Source organism: Sphaeramia orbicularis, chromosome 19 (genome assembly GCF_902148855.1).
Source record: "Sphaeramia orbicularis chromosome 19, fSphaOr1.1, whole genome shotgun sequence".
Lineage (NCBI taxonomy): Eukaryota > Metazoa > Chordata > Actinopteri > Kurtiformes > Apogonidae > Sphaeramia > Sphaeramia orbicularis.
Window position 1 is genome coordinate 26510056 of NC_043975.1, and position 18941 is coordinate 26528996.

An 18941-nucleotide genomic window follows, 5' to 3' on the forward strand; every position below is an offset into this window, starting at 1 on the left:
TCAGTACGATGACTCATTGGCGTTTTCCCTCATGGGAAAGGGTTCAGACTTAGAAAGAAACTGACAAATTACTTCCAAACATTACTTTTCGTTTTCTGGTTTTAGTCAGTTTTTTCAGTTTTACTTAATTTTTAGAATAAGTCATGGAATGATGGCAAAAATATCAGTGTAGTGTAATAATACTTTCCATCTCATCCTATCTAGATCTTACATTGCAACTATTTTAGAGGCAATAAAACCAATATATGGCCAATAATTAATGAACAGTATAACGAATCATGTCAGAAAAGTCAAATTCAACCTGATGCATGGTTTTGGTTCTTATAAGTTTTGATGTTACACTGGCCAACAATCAATCAATCAATCAATCTATCTATCTATCTATCTATCTATCTATCTATCTATCTATCTATCTATCTATCTATCTATCTATCTATCTATCTATCTATCTATCTATCTATCTATCTATCTATCTGTCTGTCTGTCTGTCTGTCTGTCTATTTTTTATTTATTTATTTATTTATTTATTTATTTATTTATTTTAAGAAGTTATCTGCCTCAGAGATTGCATGTGCTAGATCTTATAGTTTAATTAGATGAATTGGAAAACAAATTATAAAAGTGTTGGTTAGCTGATGTTTCCAAGGTATATGATAAAGTGTTATTACACATATATAGTGGTTTATGTACAGGCACATTTCTGATGTAGATTTAGAAATCTTCCACTTGAACCAACCTGTAAAGTGAATGTATTGTCGTGTGCAGACAGTGTTTCGTAGCTCAGAGACAAATATTTACTTTGGGTAAAACCCATTCTATCATTAATTCTCAGAATTTTACATTCTGACCCAAGACAATATCTTGGAAACTCTAGCCAACCAGCATAATTGACTTCATTTTTCTTTATTAATGACTCAAACTTGGTAAATTTGCACTGCTTTTATTCTGGTGGCATACACTGGCTACTCCAGTGTTATTTGTTGCTCCCCTATTTATATCATCGGTTGGTTCTTTATGTGGAGTAATTCATCTGTCTTAAAACAGTAATTAAAAATAATCTCTATATATTAAGATAGCCAGAAATACTGTGAATATTTCCCCTAGCTGAAGCATCCCACTGTGTCTGCAAAGTTCTCTTAAATTAACTTTTATGAACACTAGGCATTCATTAGAAGTCACTAAATCATCCAAAATTTCTATTGCCATTTTTTCTCTAAATCTATGCATAGTTTGATTTATTTTTTGTCAAATTGCATCAAGTCAACATGTTTGATATTACACACCTTTAAAACTATAACTTGCACATGTTTGCAAATGAAGATAAACCTACAGTGACTCAAATAAGCATATTCCAAAATAAATACTTCTGCACACAATCACATATGTACTACTTTACATTTGCTTGTAAGGCTTGAATTAGAAATATATCTGTACATACCTTATACTTAAATGATCTAAAAATATCTTAGAAGTCGTACATTTAAGTGCCTGATAGATGAGTTGCATTTCAGTGTTGCATCTGGTAAATAAAGACACTTTACATGGATCATAAACCAAATGTTTATCTTGTATTAAAGAAAATGTCTCACTAATATAAAATGGATATCCTATCTAAACTTTACTTGCAGGAACTTTTTCAATCTTAAATGACAAGTAAAATAAAACTTAAGTAATAACAGCTTGTATACACATATCAGATATTTACACAAAAATGAGCAACAACAAATTTGGTATTTAGACATTTATTTTTCCCCTGATTATAATATACATATAAATAATTAATTTATAATAAATGTGTAATTTGGCCCAATGCAAGACAAGCATCAAAATATACTAAGAAATCCTGTAGTTTCAGAGTCGCCTCCGATTATCCAGTGGAATAATAAAGTCATACTGGTAAAAACACCATCTTGTTCTTTGCTATACTGCTCAAAAAACAGCTCATACCTGATTTTTTTTTTTTTTCAGTCATACCTTCCTCTGGACGTTTACATTGGAGGTACAACACTGTTTTCTTGTGTGACATATCGATTTATCAGCAAAATAACACGTCACATAAAAGCTCTGATAACAAGGTAAACTCAGTCCTAAAAGCTCTGATATATTCTTTGTAGAAACCACACAAGAAATAACCAGCTTATTACTTGTCTTCCTGAAAGGGCTGAAATTATTAATAAACCATGGCTATAGAATATACTATATAAAAACAGTAATTATATAAAAAGGCACTATTCATTTGAGCAATGAAAACCATCCAAGACAAAAAAAAAAACATGACTATTGACTGTTTACACAGAATACATTTCACTTTTCTTAAATGTGACAGTGTTTGAAATGCAACAGACTCAGCTTTATCCACCTGAAGGAAAACACACCCATCGGTGATTTAATAAATCAGTGGCAACTCAGATTGATTATCAGGCTAAAAAGTTAAAGCCAGGTCATAAAAAGTAATTTGTTTACACTAAATGATCATGTGTGTTACTTGGCTTGATATAATGTGATATTGTGAGCGATCACATAGATAAGGTCAGCAGCATATTACATTAAACAGTACAATCACATTGTGGCTTTAAGTGCACCTCTGTTCATTTTGGTATGTAGGATAATGTGTCCAGCCTTGGTCAAACAGTGCAGCTTATTCGTAGTATTTGTTTTATCTTTTATGGTGTACCAGATGGCCAGTGTTTGAAACATAAGGGCTTAAATAACTGGGTGTGCCATGACCCATAGAAAGGTAAACTTTGTGATGGTGCACCATGTGAGTTTCTGCAAATATCAGGAATTATTTGCAGAACTGTTTGACCTAGAGTGGGAAGCATTTTAAGACCGATGCACAGTGAAACGGGAGGTTCAGACGCTGGTGATGTATTCCGCCCCGTTCTCAGAGGCCTTGTGCTTGTCTCCCTCTGTGGGCACGCTGCTATACTGACAGTCAGGAACCTCGTCCACAGTGGATCTTGCTGGGTCGGGCAGTGTGGATGTCTGTCCCTGCACCGAGGCCTTTCTGTCTCTTTTATCCAGCCAGAAAAATGACACCATGAGGAACACGGCAGACGAGGCAACAACGGCACTGCAGGCGAAGAAAACGTGGAAGTACTGGCCTGTGCGGTCGACCAAAACTCCTGCAACAACAACACCACAACATTTACTTCTCTCAGCCCATGTGTCATATCTGAGCATTTACAGTAAAACACTGGGTCAACTCCAGTGTGATTCTGTTGATACTTGTCACTGTGGTTACATCATAGGACGGTGCGTAAACAGAGCATTAAATACCTGTCATTTGAGTCACAGGCAACACTGAGAGCCTCTGACCTTTCACTGTACTGCTGCCACTGAAAGGCGACATAATACTCACTCCACTGGTCCTGAATGAGGCACAGAATTGTTTTCTTTATGCTCCGTACTAGTTATTTACAGAAATGACCTGAAGCAGAAGGCCTTCTATTCCTGTCGTTAGAGAAATTCAAGAGAGCATAGGTCACTATGTTCTGTTCTCTATCCCAAACAGGCACAGTACCTCCAGAAAAAGGTTGGCAGGTAGATATTTATATTCTTCTTCTTAAAAACACAACTACCTGGTTTCTTCAACTCTTAAACAGTAAGGAAAATTCAGTTTTTAAACCTAAAAGATGTACTGATTGACATTTATTGTGATAATTATTAACTGACATCAACATTTTTTCATGGTGTAAGTGTGATGTGTTCCATTATTTTGTCCATCAAATACAATATACAGGGTTTACACAGATTTTTAACGTCAAATTCAAGAACTTTTTAAGCACTTTTTCAAATTTTTCCAGTACAGCACCTTATCACTAGGGTAAAATACATACCTACAGGAATACATTAACTCGTGATTTTTTTTTTTTTTACTTTTTATCAAAATAATGTGCATTGTATTATGCTATAAACATCTAAAATTATGTTTCCTAATAGCAAAAAGTATAGAACTTAAAAGGGAACACAAAGTTTTATCCAAAAAAGGGAAGTCACTTGGTGTTCTTCAGGCACACTGGCACCAGGCCATAAAATTAAGTTAAAAATTCACCTGGAGTTGACCTGAGAGCACCAAGAGTGCTAATTTTCTTTTTTGATATAAAGTTTTATTTTTCAAAATGTGTCACCTCTCTGTAAGTAGCTTTGGCTTGGTATCTAACCTGGCAGAGTAAATATTTATTTTAGTTTTATTTTTTTATTTCGAACATCAAAAAAACCCGAAAACAAGGGGGGAAAAAAGTTTTAAAAAGTTTTAAAAAAACATTTGAAAAGGAGCAGGATGAAGTACAACTTATCTGCTCTTGCCCCCTTACCCCATCTTTTTGTACTGAACACAAAGTCCCATGTCCGTATCAAAAATAAATAACTAAATCACACAGACTTATAATTGCGCACACTTTTCAGACCTTGAAAACACAACATTGTAATTCAAGCATGTTCAAGGATTTCACCCTTATGAACCCTGTAATATGCCTCTTTAGTGTTGACTAAGGCTAAATATACTAAAAAATCATGCTGTACTGATTTTAAAGGATACTACGATTCTTACAGCTCAGCGAGAATAATTTTTACATTTGACTTTTACCAAAATAAAAATGATTATATTGGTACATGCATTCACTGGAAGACTGAACATTCTGTAAATAATTCACTGATTACTTGTACTAGATTTTCATTTTCTCCCATTTCTTGTGCTAATGGACAATGGATTTCCTTGTGGGGATTAATTAAGTTGATGTGTAACTGTATGTTATTTTTGCTGGTGTCTGCTCTGTACCACACATATTCCCTGGCGTCTGGAGAACATAATTTGCATCACTGTGGCACCACAATGCTTCATTTATAACGGTGTGATACATTTTAGTTTAGTAAAAAAACACAAAAAAACTTGGCCATATTGTGGCAATTTTCTGATTAACTGCTCCACTGTTCACATGTGAGTGTTTTGTTACTGTATCAACACAACTGCTATACACTGATAACCCTAAATGATACACAAGGTTACACTCACTGTGCTAATATGAGCACATTTGATTTCACTTTACTTTCATCAGCCGATACTCAGATTCAGACAGAAAACACCGGAGTAGAGGTCAGAACTGGGAATGATTAATTAAATTTTTTTTTCATTTGCAGGGACCCTAAGTTTTATGCCACTTTGGAGAGGGAAGTGATTGGAATAAGCTTGTTCTGATGAGATTCCTAAACTTTTAGAGCTTGAGACCCAGAAAATCCATTTCATGTCTATTCTGGACTCAAATTAACAAAATAGGCCAAGGATTGCCATAACTTTCTGCATTTTTACTGACTCTTGCAAAATAATGTTTTGAATTTAATGCAATTTGGAGGAATGTCAACACTCATAAAAGACAAAGTAAACAGTTGCTTGTGTCTGAAAGTCTCGTTTTAAGCAGTTTTCATGTTGCTGCATCTTTTATGTCATTGTCCTCTTCCTTGTTATTCTCATTTTGGTGTGTTGTTTATATATTGTCTACATTTTACATGACTTTATTCAGATCAAGACTTGTAAATTCTTCTATTCCTATCAAGTAACTATTTTATTTATTTATTAGGATCCCCAATAGCTGATGCAGGACGTCAGCTACTCTTCCTGGGGTCCTCCCATAACAGACATGACAGTATACATCCACATTCCTACATATCCACATAATTACCCCTCCCCCCCGAAGGGGAGGCAAGCGGTATTGTTTTTGTCAACAGTCGATGCAAGAGAAAGTAACTAAAACCAATATTTAGTCTGAATAACACTAAGCAGTTACTACAGCACTATTTTTGTCATACACTATGTGAATTATGGATCTATAAATATGTCTAAATTTCAGTTTAAGTGATAATGTTCAAACAGTGAGAGTTCCTACAGAATGCATATAAGTAAATGTTGCAATAAAATAAATAAATGCAGTCATGAAGTAGGGAAAATAATAATTTCAAATTAATAAAAAAAAAATCTGTTTTATTATTGTCCAAGCCGTGAAGCTAAAATGGCTGCTTTATGAGCAACAATCTGTATATTTTTGTGACAAAAACATCAAAATATAGTCACTTGTAAATATTAATACTGCCGATACCACCCTGGGTTTTAAATGCAATAAGAGTGGCATCGTATGTTACGACTACTTTTTTTTTTTTTTTTGTTAAATCAGGTTTTGCCATTGTTTATGGATTTATATTTCAGATTTTGATTCAGTGAGATATCCTTGAGTGTATTATTAATTTTCTACAGTGAAAAAACAAATCCATGCAACTTTATTTGGATGGCAAACAGTGCATTAACCTGTAAACATAGCATATCAGTTCATCTATTTTCTTGCCAAGAAAAATCAATAACCTGTTGCCTTACATACTAAAGCACTACTTGTGTTTTTTTAAGTACTGTAATGAAAATGGCTTAAACTTGTACGAAAATGGCGTCTTCATTTAATATTATTTCCACAGGCCCAGTGCTACAGCCACAACATCCAAGCCCACAGAAATCTATAGAAAACCTTGATTATATTAGTGTTTCCTCTTCTTTCTATTTGCATCTTTTCTCTCACCATCTTACTGTCTTTGCTCTGAGTGTGTTTTTATTACCTGCCAGTGGAGGCCCGATGAGCAGTGTAATGCTCTCCATGACAGCGAGGAGGCCCAGGGCTGAGGGAAAGCGACGCATCTCCACTATGTCCATGAGGACAGTGAACATCAGAGACCCCACCACACTCATGGACAGGCCGTAGATCACCACATAAGCCAACAATACAGAGAAACTTGGCCCAATGCAGCAAATACTGTTACTGAGCCCATTGACTAGCAGCGCTGAAGCGAATACATAAATGTGTCGCCCTTTGAACCAGGGCATGTTGAAGACAAGGCCTATGGGTGGCCGGACCACTATGTTAACGATCCCCAGGATGGAGAGGAGCAGCGCAGCTCGGCCCTGCTCCATCTGGTAAGCTGTAGCATAGGGCACCAAATACACCAGGGGCACTACAAAGCCAAGCATCATCCAGGTGATGCCTATTGCATACACGCAGTAACGTGAGTTGTTGCAAAACTGATCAAAAGCCATATGTTTGGTCAGAGAAGTTGCCACGTATGTCCATATCATCCTCATCGTGCCCTGTGTCTTCTGGCTGTTTTCCTCTTCTGGCGGAGGAGGTCCATGGTTCATTAGGGGCTGTCCTCGATGCCTGGGAGGCTCCAGGGGTCTCATTACTGCTCCACAAACACAGCAGTTGAGCAGAACAGCCCCCAAAATTAGGAAGCTTCCCCTCCATCCGAACTCTGTGTGGAGGTAGTTGCCCAGAAAAGGGAGGATACACAGGCCCAGAGCTGTTCCTGTGGATGACATGGCGTTGGCAAATGCACGTCGACGCACAAAATAGTGGCCAAGGATTGTCACAGCAGGTTGGAAGCTGAAGCAGAAACCCAGACCTGAAACATGCAATAAAAGGACAATTGGGTCAGGTACCATCACTGGGTTTGTCATTTTTCAGACATTAATAACACCTTAAATGAGGTTTAAACTGAGGGGATATCAATTTGTTTTGTCACTGCACATATGATACTATACATCTTTAAACATACAAGATGTTCACTCAGAAAATATCTGATATTTCCTCTAGTGGCCATTAAGGCATGATATGCAGGCAGCATCCTGTTTCTTTCAGTTGCTCACATGCTCATGAGTTTGTGTTGTTTGGACTCTAACACTAGCTAGAGTTACACACTAACCACTGTAGAGGAGTGGAAGGGAAGCCTAGGCAAATATGGTGTCTTTGGACTTCCTCAGAAAATCATTTATCAGTCTACGAGCTATTATTACATATGGAGCCAAATGAGAAAGTTGTGAAACTGTCCATTTTTTTCCAAAGTATTTTTTTGTGTTTTTGTACATTGTACCTTTAATATGGAACTTAAACACTATTTATAGTTACTATAAAAACCTCTCTCCTGTGTATCTGACCTGTAATAACCCCAGCTGTGATGTACAGCTCAATGATGGACTGAGTAAATGAACTTGCAGCCATTCCCACTCCACTCAGGACGCCTCCCAACATGACTGTCGCTCGGCAACCAAGTCTCTCCACCAGCACGCTACAGAAAGGACCTGTGGATAAAATGTAATGCTCTTAGTTTAATACACACTGGAGCAGAAAAAAAAAAAGCCACACATTGTCTTTAATCCTGCATCATGTTTTGCATTACTTGTGTCAAGTGTTATTCTGACCTAGTGGATTAAGCTACAACTGAGAATGGTCTAAAAATATTTCTGCTCCTTCTTTTGCTTATTTGTTTTACAGTATAAGGGTGATAAAGACCCATGTACAAAACAGGTTTTGCTGAACACATTGTTTTAGGATGACTTGTGTTTTTCTTAACCTTTAATTTCATTCATTAATAACATTTGCCCAAAAAACAGTTTCATATTATAATTTCCAGGTATATCTGTGCACTAAATACAATGATTAACTGTATGATGGTTAAAGGTTACTGACATGGGTGGTAAATCCAACACATTCAGCAGGTGGCTTTGTTGTCAAGCAACAAGGCTGGAAGATATTGAACAGGGATAATCAGGAGATCTGACTGGGCCCACATAAGTCATGTAAACAGGCTTCACAGTGTTTGTAGCTAAACAGTGAATAGATTTAGAGTCTTTGCACATACTGTGAATATTCACCTCATCATGTTTCTGCTTGTTTCAGGTCATTTTCTCTTCATGTATCAGGCGGACATGATAAAGACAAACACGTTCAGTAGATTTCAGTGGTCATGCTGATGTGGCACATTACTGCCTGCAGATTAACGGTAGATTTTTATCATATTACTTTCAGCATAGGAACACATCTGTGATCAAAGCATTCCTGTTTCTAAAACCCCTGGGAACTGTCTGCATTTACAAATCTGTCCACTCAGATTCTCACATAATCACTCCCACACTGTGGTATGGTGTTATACTCCTGTCCTGTCCTTGAAAAACAGCCCTGCTACATGTTTGCAGTTTGAAGACAGAACACGGAGTCTCGGATTTTTCTTGCTTCTCTTGTTTGAGTTACTTAGTGGAGTATCTGACTTGATTTTGTATAACACACTGGAAAAAAATCTACATCTTTACAAGTGTATTTTTCTTATTTCTAGTCAAAATATCTCATTACACTTAAAATAAGACATAATCACCTAAAGAGTAACTTTTAAGTGAGATATAAGAACTTCTTTTTAGACAATAGATCTTGTAAATCTTATTTCAAGAAATCTTACCAAGATAATTTTCACTTGTTCCATTGGCAAATTTTAAAAATAAGGTCTTATATCGCATGGAAAAGTTACTCCTTTTAGGTGATTATGTCTTATTTTAAGTGAGATGAGATATTTTGACTAGAAATGAGAAAATACACTTGGTAAGATTTAGATTTTTTCCAGTGTATATAACTCAGTACTACAAACCTGACTTCCATTCATAGGAAATTTAACATTACCTTAAACAGATATGGTTTTTTAACAGACATTGATGACATTTACATTATCCTGCCTGTTGTGTGTCTGTGCACAATCATTTGTATGTAAATAGGAGTAAATGAAAAGTCAACCAAACTTAACTGCCCTTCGCTCTCAAGGATCTGGCCTCCTGATTGTGCCTAAAGTCAGGAAAAAGACTGTCGGTGAGCAAGCCTTTTCTTTCCGTGCGCCAACACTCTGGAACAGTCTTCCTCTGGACATAAGGCAGGCATGTTCTGTGGATGTTTTTAAAGCAAAGCTCAAGACCCACTTGTTCATTTTGTGTTATAAGTCGTGATGTGCTTTTATTGTTAATGTTTTTAGCTTTTATGTTTTATTGTTTTATTGGGATTGATTTTATATCTGTACAGCACTTTGACTGAAAGCGCTTTACAAATAAATTATTATTATTATTATTATTATTATTATTATTATTATTATTATTATTATTATTATTATTAACTAACCTAACTGGCCCATATGCAAGCAAATTTACAGTGCATGTGATTGCAGCATAATAGGCGTTTAATAGAAATAAAATGAAGCAGCTATTTGATAGGAAGTGTGCACGAGGTTAATCTCCCGACCCGCAGGTGAAGTAGTGAAACAGAAAGGCAAAAGGAGAGTGGAGCGGGCACAAAAACACCCTAATAAGGTGGAAGATAGACACCAAAAATCCCACAGTGCTTTCTTTTTTTCTTATGCCGAGATGTTATTTCCTTACATCCTACAATCAACATATCAGATAAATGTCCTGAGCTGGAAGCTGGAAGGCAAGGCTGAACACATTCCAGAGTTAACTTTCCCGGCCTGGACATCCTGTGTAAATGCTGTCACTCCCTGACTCCACACTGTAGTGAGAACTAATTTTTCTTTTTGGCAAGTTTAAGAATAGTCAAACAGGTACTGGATAGAACAGGCAATGTGCTGCAGAACAAATGCATACTAATGAAAAAGTCTACATTCTGCTATAGAAACAGACAGAGATATAGAAAATAAATAGTATATGTAGTTGTCATACTGACTCATGACTATAGTGTTACATCTGATCAACAGTTAGAATTTCACCTCAGTGTTTATTGACTTTGCAAAGGTTTTGCACAGCCCACAATACTTCCCTGTTTCATGCAAATTATATAACATGTACGTCACAGAGGAAGGAAGTTAACATTACTGCGTGAAGAGATAGTTCCTTTGTGCTCAATGAGAACATACAGTATTCTTTGTCCCATGATCACCAGACTTTGATATTTGCGTCTACAACACAAAGCCTTCATTCATGTCTGACATGCTTTTATGCATAGTGAACAAACATGATAAATATGGCATTTGTGTTTTAGCACTCACAATTGAGGAGCACCTAAATCTAAATGGTTTTGAATGAACAAAATCTTGACAATGATGTAAAAAAAAAAATTAATTTTATGATATTTGGCAAAAATAAAAACTATGCAGATAAAAAATATTTTGGAAATAACTAATAAAAGTCACAGTGGATAAAACATTAACATGCAAATATCATAGTGATGTGATGTGTCATCCTGTGTAAAGTTCATTCAACATAATGTTAATCAGTCCTGTATTTTAACCTCTACTTATCTCATCATCTGCTGTTTGGACTGCATCATATGCCAACTTAATCCTAAGAATGATCAACTCATAAAAGGTGCAATTCATCACTATACTTCTCAAGGTGCTCCTCTCTTTAGAAAGTACAGACCTTCATCAGTTTTTAGCTTCAATGTATGTCAGACTTTTCACGTATCAGTATGGATAGCTAACTCAGGATTTAGCCTATACGCTCGAAAATTTTTCCTACACTTTCCAGTTCCCCTCAGATATTCACTCAAAGAACTTCCATCTCACGTACTGCAGGACTTCCCTCAATCCAAAATACAGATGACAGACCATCTCTGTAATAACCTGCCTCCCTCTTTGCAAACTGCTCCACATAAAGAAAATATCTGGGGAAAAAAAACTGTTATATTATTTATTTATTACAATTAAATATACTGTATTGTTTTGGTCATCTTTTTTGCTCGTTTGTCTCAAGTTGATTTTGTGCTTTGTGTGATTTTGTTGTTTTGGTTTGTTTGTACTCATTAAAAGTATATATCTTGGTTTTGTGGATTGAAAAAGTTTAAATAAAATCATATATATATATATATATAAAATATATATATATATATATATACACATATACATATATATAGACACATATATATATATATATGTATGTATAAAAGAAAATATCTGAAAAAGTCACGAGTTAGCCTTGTTTACAATACAGATTTTTTTTCAGAATCTCTGCTATTATTTCATTACAAAAATGGTGTTTTGATTGGGTTATTTTCTAAGCATTTTGGCTATAACCCTTTGTAGTACAATGATTGTCAGATTCATTACATTTTGTTTATAATAGGGGGCATATAAACCATCAAACCAAATGTCAGTCTAATAGTTATAGTTTAATGTTTTATACAGAGAACTTTGCATTTCCTGGATCGCGTTCTTTACCTCCAGCATGAAGCACTGACGTCATGATGGACGGCACCCATGAGGTCTCACTGTTAGATGCATGAAAGTCATTCTGCAGATCAGTGTAAAAGATTCCTACGCAGGATGGGAATGCGAGGGTTAATGCCAGAACCAGGATAGTAGCAAACAGGACCACCCAGCCCCAACCCCCATCAGGAGCCGTGACTGGTCCAGGAACAGCAATGGAGTCTGTGGGCTCACTTCCTGTTCCTCCCTCTTCTGATTCACAGTCATTGGTCTCCTGAAGCTTCTCCTGCTCCATCCCGTTGGCCCGCTCGATGACTCCGTCAGCCTCTCTGTGGAGGCAGCATTCATGCGTCCCCCTGACTCCATTTCTATGTGTCATTTTCAACTCAGTGGTCCAGCCAAGGCTCCTGTGTCAGCTCTGCAGGGTGTGTAATAACTTCTGCTTCCCATGACACTGAAGCTCCCCACACCTTTGAGGATGAAATAAAACCAAAAATAAAATAACATCAGATAAGATAAGATGAGACTTTATTGAGCCCATCATGGGGAAATTACACAGTTGACAGCAGAAAATATAAAAATAAGATGCACGGAAGACAGAAAACACTTGTGAAACACAAAATATAAAGAGAAAAAAGAAATCTGCCAGTTATATAAGTACGTACAGTACAAACAAAAAGTTCGGGTATTTAAAATTTTTGGGCTATTTTTTTCAGTTGGGATTCTTGCACAGCGCTTTTTACTTTTTTGTGTGTGAACTGAATTGAAACACATTTTTTTAATGACCAGACATAGTTTTATTTACAAATGGCAAAAATGACCAAAAAATGACCAAAAAAATGAAATATCCTTAACTTTTTGTTTGTAGTGTATATAATTTAGGATTTAATTTTAAATATTACATATATAATTTACAACGTCTTTGCACATGCATATAGTATGATGGAGGAAGGGGTTACTGAGATCTATTACATATTCTGATGGCTGTGGGGATACCTGTGGTATCGATTTTGTTCGATCCTATCGCTCCGTCTTGCACTGGGGGTGTAAAAGCCTAGTGCTGAAGGAGCTGCTCAGGGCCTCTACAGTTTGTTGCAAGGGGTGGGACCAGTTTAACCAGTTTATTTAGTCTCTTTCTGTCTCTGCCCGAACTTCCCACTCCCCAACACATGATACCAAAGAGTACAGCAGAGGCCACCCCATTATCATAAAATGAACGGCTGTGTTATAACATAGTGAGTCTTACATTGAAATATGATTAACCTAGAAACTTATAATTTGGGAAAATTAAATTAAGCTGAGAGAAAAACACTTACATAAAATAAGTAAATATGACTAGTTAAAGTCCATCTCTCCCACATATGTGAAGGGAATTCTGGAATAGTGTGCTGCTACATATATAACAATACAGCTCCCATTAGGACCAACATAATACATGAGCAAACAGAAAAAGGAAATAAATAAACAAATAGGTGGTAAATTGACAAAATGGCATCTTGAATCAATCAACTACATATAGAACATAAAGAGACCCTCCCAGTTTATTTCTAGTATTTTTAAGTCATGGACTGTTATGGAAAATTCGTGATAGTGATATGTCTGCTGGTCATTCTGGGAGTGGCCTAATATTTCCTCATACTGGATACACATTGTAATAAAGATAAAAGTAATCATCACTTTACAGCTTAATTTTAATTTCCTTGTTGTTTATTTGGGAAATGGACCAACTGGGCTGTAAATGCTGCATGGATATTTACTATAAATACTACATTATTTAATGATCCAACGGTGAATGGTTCATTAAAGAAGCTACAATAATCCCTGAATGATTAGAAATAGTCTAAAAATGTACACAATAGAATAATTGACTTTTTCTCTGAAAAATGAAAAAAATTTGCTCTGAAAATGTATTTGGAATTCTACTCAACTGTAATCGACAACACAGATACAAAAATGTTCCACCAGTCTTATTCATACATTAAAGGTCTGTGTTTAAAGTCAAAAAAAGGAAACGAAAACAGGAAACTCAGTCTAGTCTTAAATACTTTGCACTGCTTGATCTAACATCTTAAAAAATGCTAATGCAGACCATTATCCCTGGTGCCCAGAAGGCTACAGAAAGCTTTACATAGTCTATGTACGGTATGTAATTCAGGGATTAGTATCAAAGCCTTATTGATATCAGCATTTAACCCTTAAAAACCTAGAGCTATTTTTGTGCCGTCTTCTGTAACATTTTTCAAGTTTTTTGATAAGGGACTTATCACCATTTGTTATCCTCTGCATTTTGCATTTTTGAGTAAAATTCTGGTATTTTGCTATCTTTCATTAACTGATCATGTAGATGTTCATAAAAGTTCAGAGTAAATTGAAAGAATATTATATTAAAACAGATAAAACTGAAGGAAAAGTGGAATATTTCACTAACTGAAGATAAAAAAAACAAGCTCCTACAGCCTCTACATGGGTTTTATTAATGAATCAATGTTGCAGAAGATGACGGTGCTTCCACGTTCACTCATGAGTCTCTGAACGTCCAAATGGGTCATATCTGATGACAATGAAAAGCTGAGAAACTGCATTTTACCTGTAATATGTACATGTAATGATATGATTAGTAATTATTAAACATTTACAATTACTTGATATTTTAGGTTGCTGGGAGCTATTTAGGTTTCCAAGGGTTAAAGACTTATTAAACACAAAAACATGTGGTCTGGGCTGTGAACTGATTTACAGTCACTGGAAAAATGATTAGACCACCCCTTGTTTTCTTCAATTTCTTGTTCATTTTAATGCCTGGTACAACTAAAGGTACATTTGTTTGGACAAATATAATGATAACAACAAAAATAGCTCATAAGAGTTTAATTTCAGAGCTGATATCTAACCATTTTCCATGGTTTTCTTGATAATAACCAAAATCACTTCAGTTCTTACATCAATATCTATGGCATTGTACTGACAAAAACAGTGCTTTTAGGCATTCCATGTTTTCTTTCCTGTCTGTTTTAGTCACATGATACACACACGAGTTAGTACTTGATTGCATAACCATTGTTTCTGATGACTTTTGATGGTCTAATAATTTTTTCTGCGACTGTATATGACTCCACTGTAATGAAACACAACCAATGCTGTAATGTATATTACTGTTAATATTAAGAAAAATCCACAAATTCATGACAATTGACTCTCATGATACTCTACACCATGAAATATTTATTTAGAAAAAAATCAATACTGACACCATTAATTACAGACTGGACTGAACAACTGAGACAGTGGAGGAGTCACTGTCATTGTCAGGTGAGTTTGTTTGGATAAAAGAGCACTTAAGGGTTTCAGGACTGTAGGACTTCAAGAGAGGATAAAAGAGCACTTAAGGGTTTCAGGACTACAGGACTACAAGACAAAACAGCAACACTTGCAATACTTTTTGAGGTGGGCCTATAACCAAAACCTTTCATAACCTTTTAAACCCTCATGTAGTATGCTTAAGTGTATGTTCTTTTTTGCAGATGTCCATGAACTACTTTTGTAACACACAAACACACCACCCCAGATTTGCTTGGCTTGACATTCAAGATTTTATGGCTGCAATAACATGTGTTAGTCAGTAAACAGTGAAAAAAAAAGCAGGGCTAACTGTTGGGTTTCATCCAAGAAACTTTTTGGCATGGTTTAGAAGTCACACAAGCTATTACGATAGAGAGCGGTTTAAACAAAAGAACTGGACAAATCATTAGTAAGGTTTGAGGCTATAATTTTGAAGCTGCTGTAAACACATTAAAACACATGGATTTTAAGGTCTGTTGCTTCCAGAAATAGCACCTGTCACAAGGAAACCCCCCATGGCCTACATAAGCGACACACGCACGCACACCTCTTTTTCAGCCTCTGTTGGAAGTAATTTTTTTTGTGTAATTTTACTGCACATTCAAACAGAGGAAACAAACATAAAGTTTGAAAACATCCTCCATTTGACAACACATAGCGCAAAAACTTACCATAACCTGAAATCCAATAAAATAAATGAAACTAAAAGTCTATCAATGAAATCTAAAAAGAAAAATTGTTTATCTACTTGTAGCTCCTTATTACTTGCTTTTGTTTAGTTCAATTGAAAGCTGACAAATACTGTTGAAAATATTGCTGAACTGTACGTTATTTTAAATAATCAGTTCATACTCACTTCAAAGTTTTGTGGTGGAGATTCTCCAATAAACTGTATTTTTGCTGCAAATGGGCCAGGCCAAGCAAGTAACGGAGTGAGAAAGCACTGTGCAGCAATACTAATCATTCCATATCTGTTTTTAAAAATTAATTTAGCAGCAACCATGATAGCTCAAATTGTAGGTCTAAGCAAGTACTTTAACACGCCATTAAGGAATAACAACCAAATATTTAATAAAAGCATGAATTTGTCATCACTGACAAAGTAAGAGTGAGGAAAAATATACAGCATTTATTCAAGGTTTGGAAAAAATAGCAAAAAGTGCTGTTCCTCAAGGAAAGTGCAAATTTTTTAGCATACCACACTTTTCTTAATATATGAGAGTACATTATATCCAAAAATGAAAGTGATATAATTTATATTTTAGTTTTAAAAGACAATTCATGGTAACAGAGTGTGGTGTGTGTTCAGTGTGATGCACTAGAATAAAAATCAAAGATTTTATTACGATACTGATGAAATTATCAGTCTTTGGCAGCATATATTTCATTACTATATTTAATAGACATCTTTCTGCTGTTTTTTTTTTTTTTAATAATAAATACCACTCAAAACCATCATAGGATTTGATTATTATGAAATTTAAGATTAGACACAGGGATATATTTTGAACATATTAAAGAATTTACAATTTTCTCATATATCCAGTTGTAATTTAGATACAAATTAAATAAACACAGTTTTAGAGACTAGAGATATATGTCTTTCATGCTGAGTAATCAAAAATATTGTTTTAGAGAAAAAGGAAATGACCCTAATGTTCACTTTCACTTGGCCAGGCCCTTATGTGTCATATTAAGCATAAGTACAGACCTTTTCAGTCAGTCCCTGGTTTTATTTCACTTTGCATATTTCCACTGCTGTAAAAAAAACAAGATTTACTTGTTGACCTTCGTCTGTAACTCCTCTTCCATGTACCAGCCAACATTCACTGCACCTTTAATCTTTTTCTGCAGGGAAATAAAACACGGTTGAACATCTGGTGATGTTAGGGAATCTGACCTCTCTTTCAGGTGCATTTACTCTCAGAACCTGCAGGACACCCTGTATAAGTTGGTGGATGGAAAGAGCTCTTGGATAGCATGACACCAACACACTGTTGTGAAAACGGTTTCGATGAATAGACCACTGTGAAAATGTTCCAGTAAGATTTCCACATTACTTTCCTGAAGGCATTAAAACCAGCACAGACCTTTAGTCACAGCAAGATCTTAAGATTAAGTTCCTAAGAAAAGAAACCTTAGCTAAAGCAACTGTAGTCTCTCTAAACACATGAACACACTGCTTTTTCCATTATTTTACATAACACAAAGGTTAGATCAGAAGGTCAAAAGGCCATGGGGTTGCATTAGTTGAATTTACATCCTGTTTTTCACATTGATTTGCTTCTGCAGTCATTCTGCACGTCCCTTTAACTGTTTAGAAATGCAGGAGGGAGGATACCTGCCTTTATCCCACAATAAAGAAAAAGTGATAATAAGCAGCGGATCTCTTATGGGACAGCCCATGAAGGGATGGAGGCACCAACAACCACCGACTAAATATAATCCATTTGCTAAATATAGCTTTAACATTTACTTAAGTCTCATTTTACCATTCTCCCACGTGGCATTCGGGTATTATTTCGGCTTAAACCCTGCTTGTATCCAGTCTAAGTGATGGTTTTCCAGTCCAAATCTACCCACTCCTAATGAGCTTACTTCACCAGAAAAAAGACCGATTGTGAAACGGCGCAACTGCGTTCAAATATGAAACAAATGCGCTCTCATTAATGTAAATGGAACCGGACAAATGTATACAATGACCATCAGTGTCGTTAAACGCGCAGCAAAGAGGAAGCGGTTTCAACCAGAGATCTAAGCTTGTTCCGTGCTTCTTTCGGTCAGAAATCGCTCACCTTTCATTGGGGGTTTATTTAGTGCGTCCACCCCCGGCAGCTCCAGCACAGGCGCGGTCCGTCGCCCATCGATAGCCGCCGATCGCAGCAGCTGGTCGGGGGTCTGCTCGTCACGGAGCTCCGGAGTCCTCCAGCGAGGTGGGCGGAGACAACCGAGGCAGGCAGGGAGGGTGAAGGAAGGGGCTGATGCGGGTAGTGCAGGCCCCAGCCCTGCCTGCCACAGCACAGTTTATAACCCAGACTATATGACAGAGGCAGCCAAGATGTTTATGAAGGCCTGAGAGTCTGCATGATGGATGATGGATGGAGCTGTCAATCATTCATTCATTTACTGATGTCTGGAGAATCAACACATGAGGGTTCCTTTGGGAGTTCTGTTGGCTCTCATTTGATTATTATCCTTTTTACTGTTTCCTGTTTTGCATCCTATGAAAAAAAAAGCAGATCCTAAAAGGCTAAAGGGAAAAAAACAGGAATTATGTTTTTATCATTCATCTATTTATCTCTGTCATCTATGGCCTGAGAGCAATAGAATCAACACCTGAGTGGTGTTCGTGTTATGTTCGCATTTGGGAGGTGTGTGTGCTCGGATTTAATGATTATCTGTTATACTATTAGCTGCTTTTCATGTTGTGATAAAATGGCAGAATACACCAGTTGGTGGAAAAAGTACCTTAAATCTTTAAAACCTGATGTGTCATTGCTGACACACCCTGTGCATATGCAGTTTGGATGACTTTAACTGTTTGCACTGTTTGTGCAATTGGAAAAATTCCAAAGGTTTCTGAAACCTGAGACAGT

The 18941-nt window shown here is 36.2% G+C and overlaps 1 protein-coding gene across 1 annotated transcript; it reads right to left on the reverse strand.

The window, feature by feature from the left end:
* Positions 1–1731: 1731 nt before the first annotated feature.
* On the reverse strand, positions 1732–18295 carry slc16a5a (solute carrier family 16 member 5a). Its single transcript, XM_030122278.1, has 5 exons — positions 18141–18295; positions 12019–12476; positions 7970–8113; positions 6598–7437; positions 1732–3125 (listed from the first exon to the last, which is right to left on the reverse strand). Exons 2-5 carry the CDS (start codon positions 12383–12385, stop codon positions 2854–2856), a joined length of 1623 nt encoding a protein of 540 aa, XP_029978138.1. The 5' UTR covers positions 12386–12476; positions 18141–18295; the 3' UTR covers positions 1732–2853.
* Positions 18296–18941: the final 646 nt, after the last annotated feature.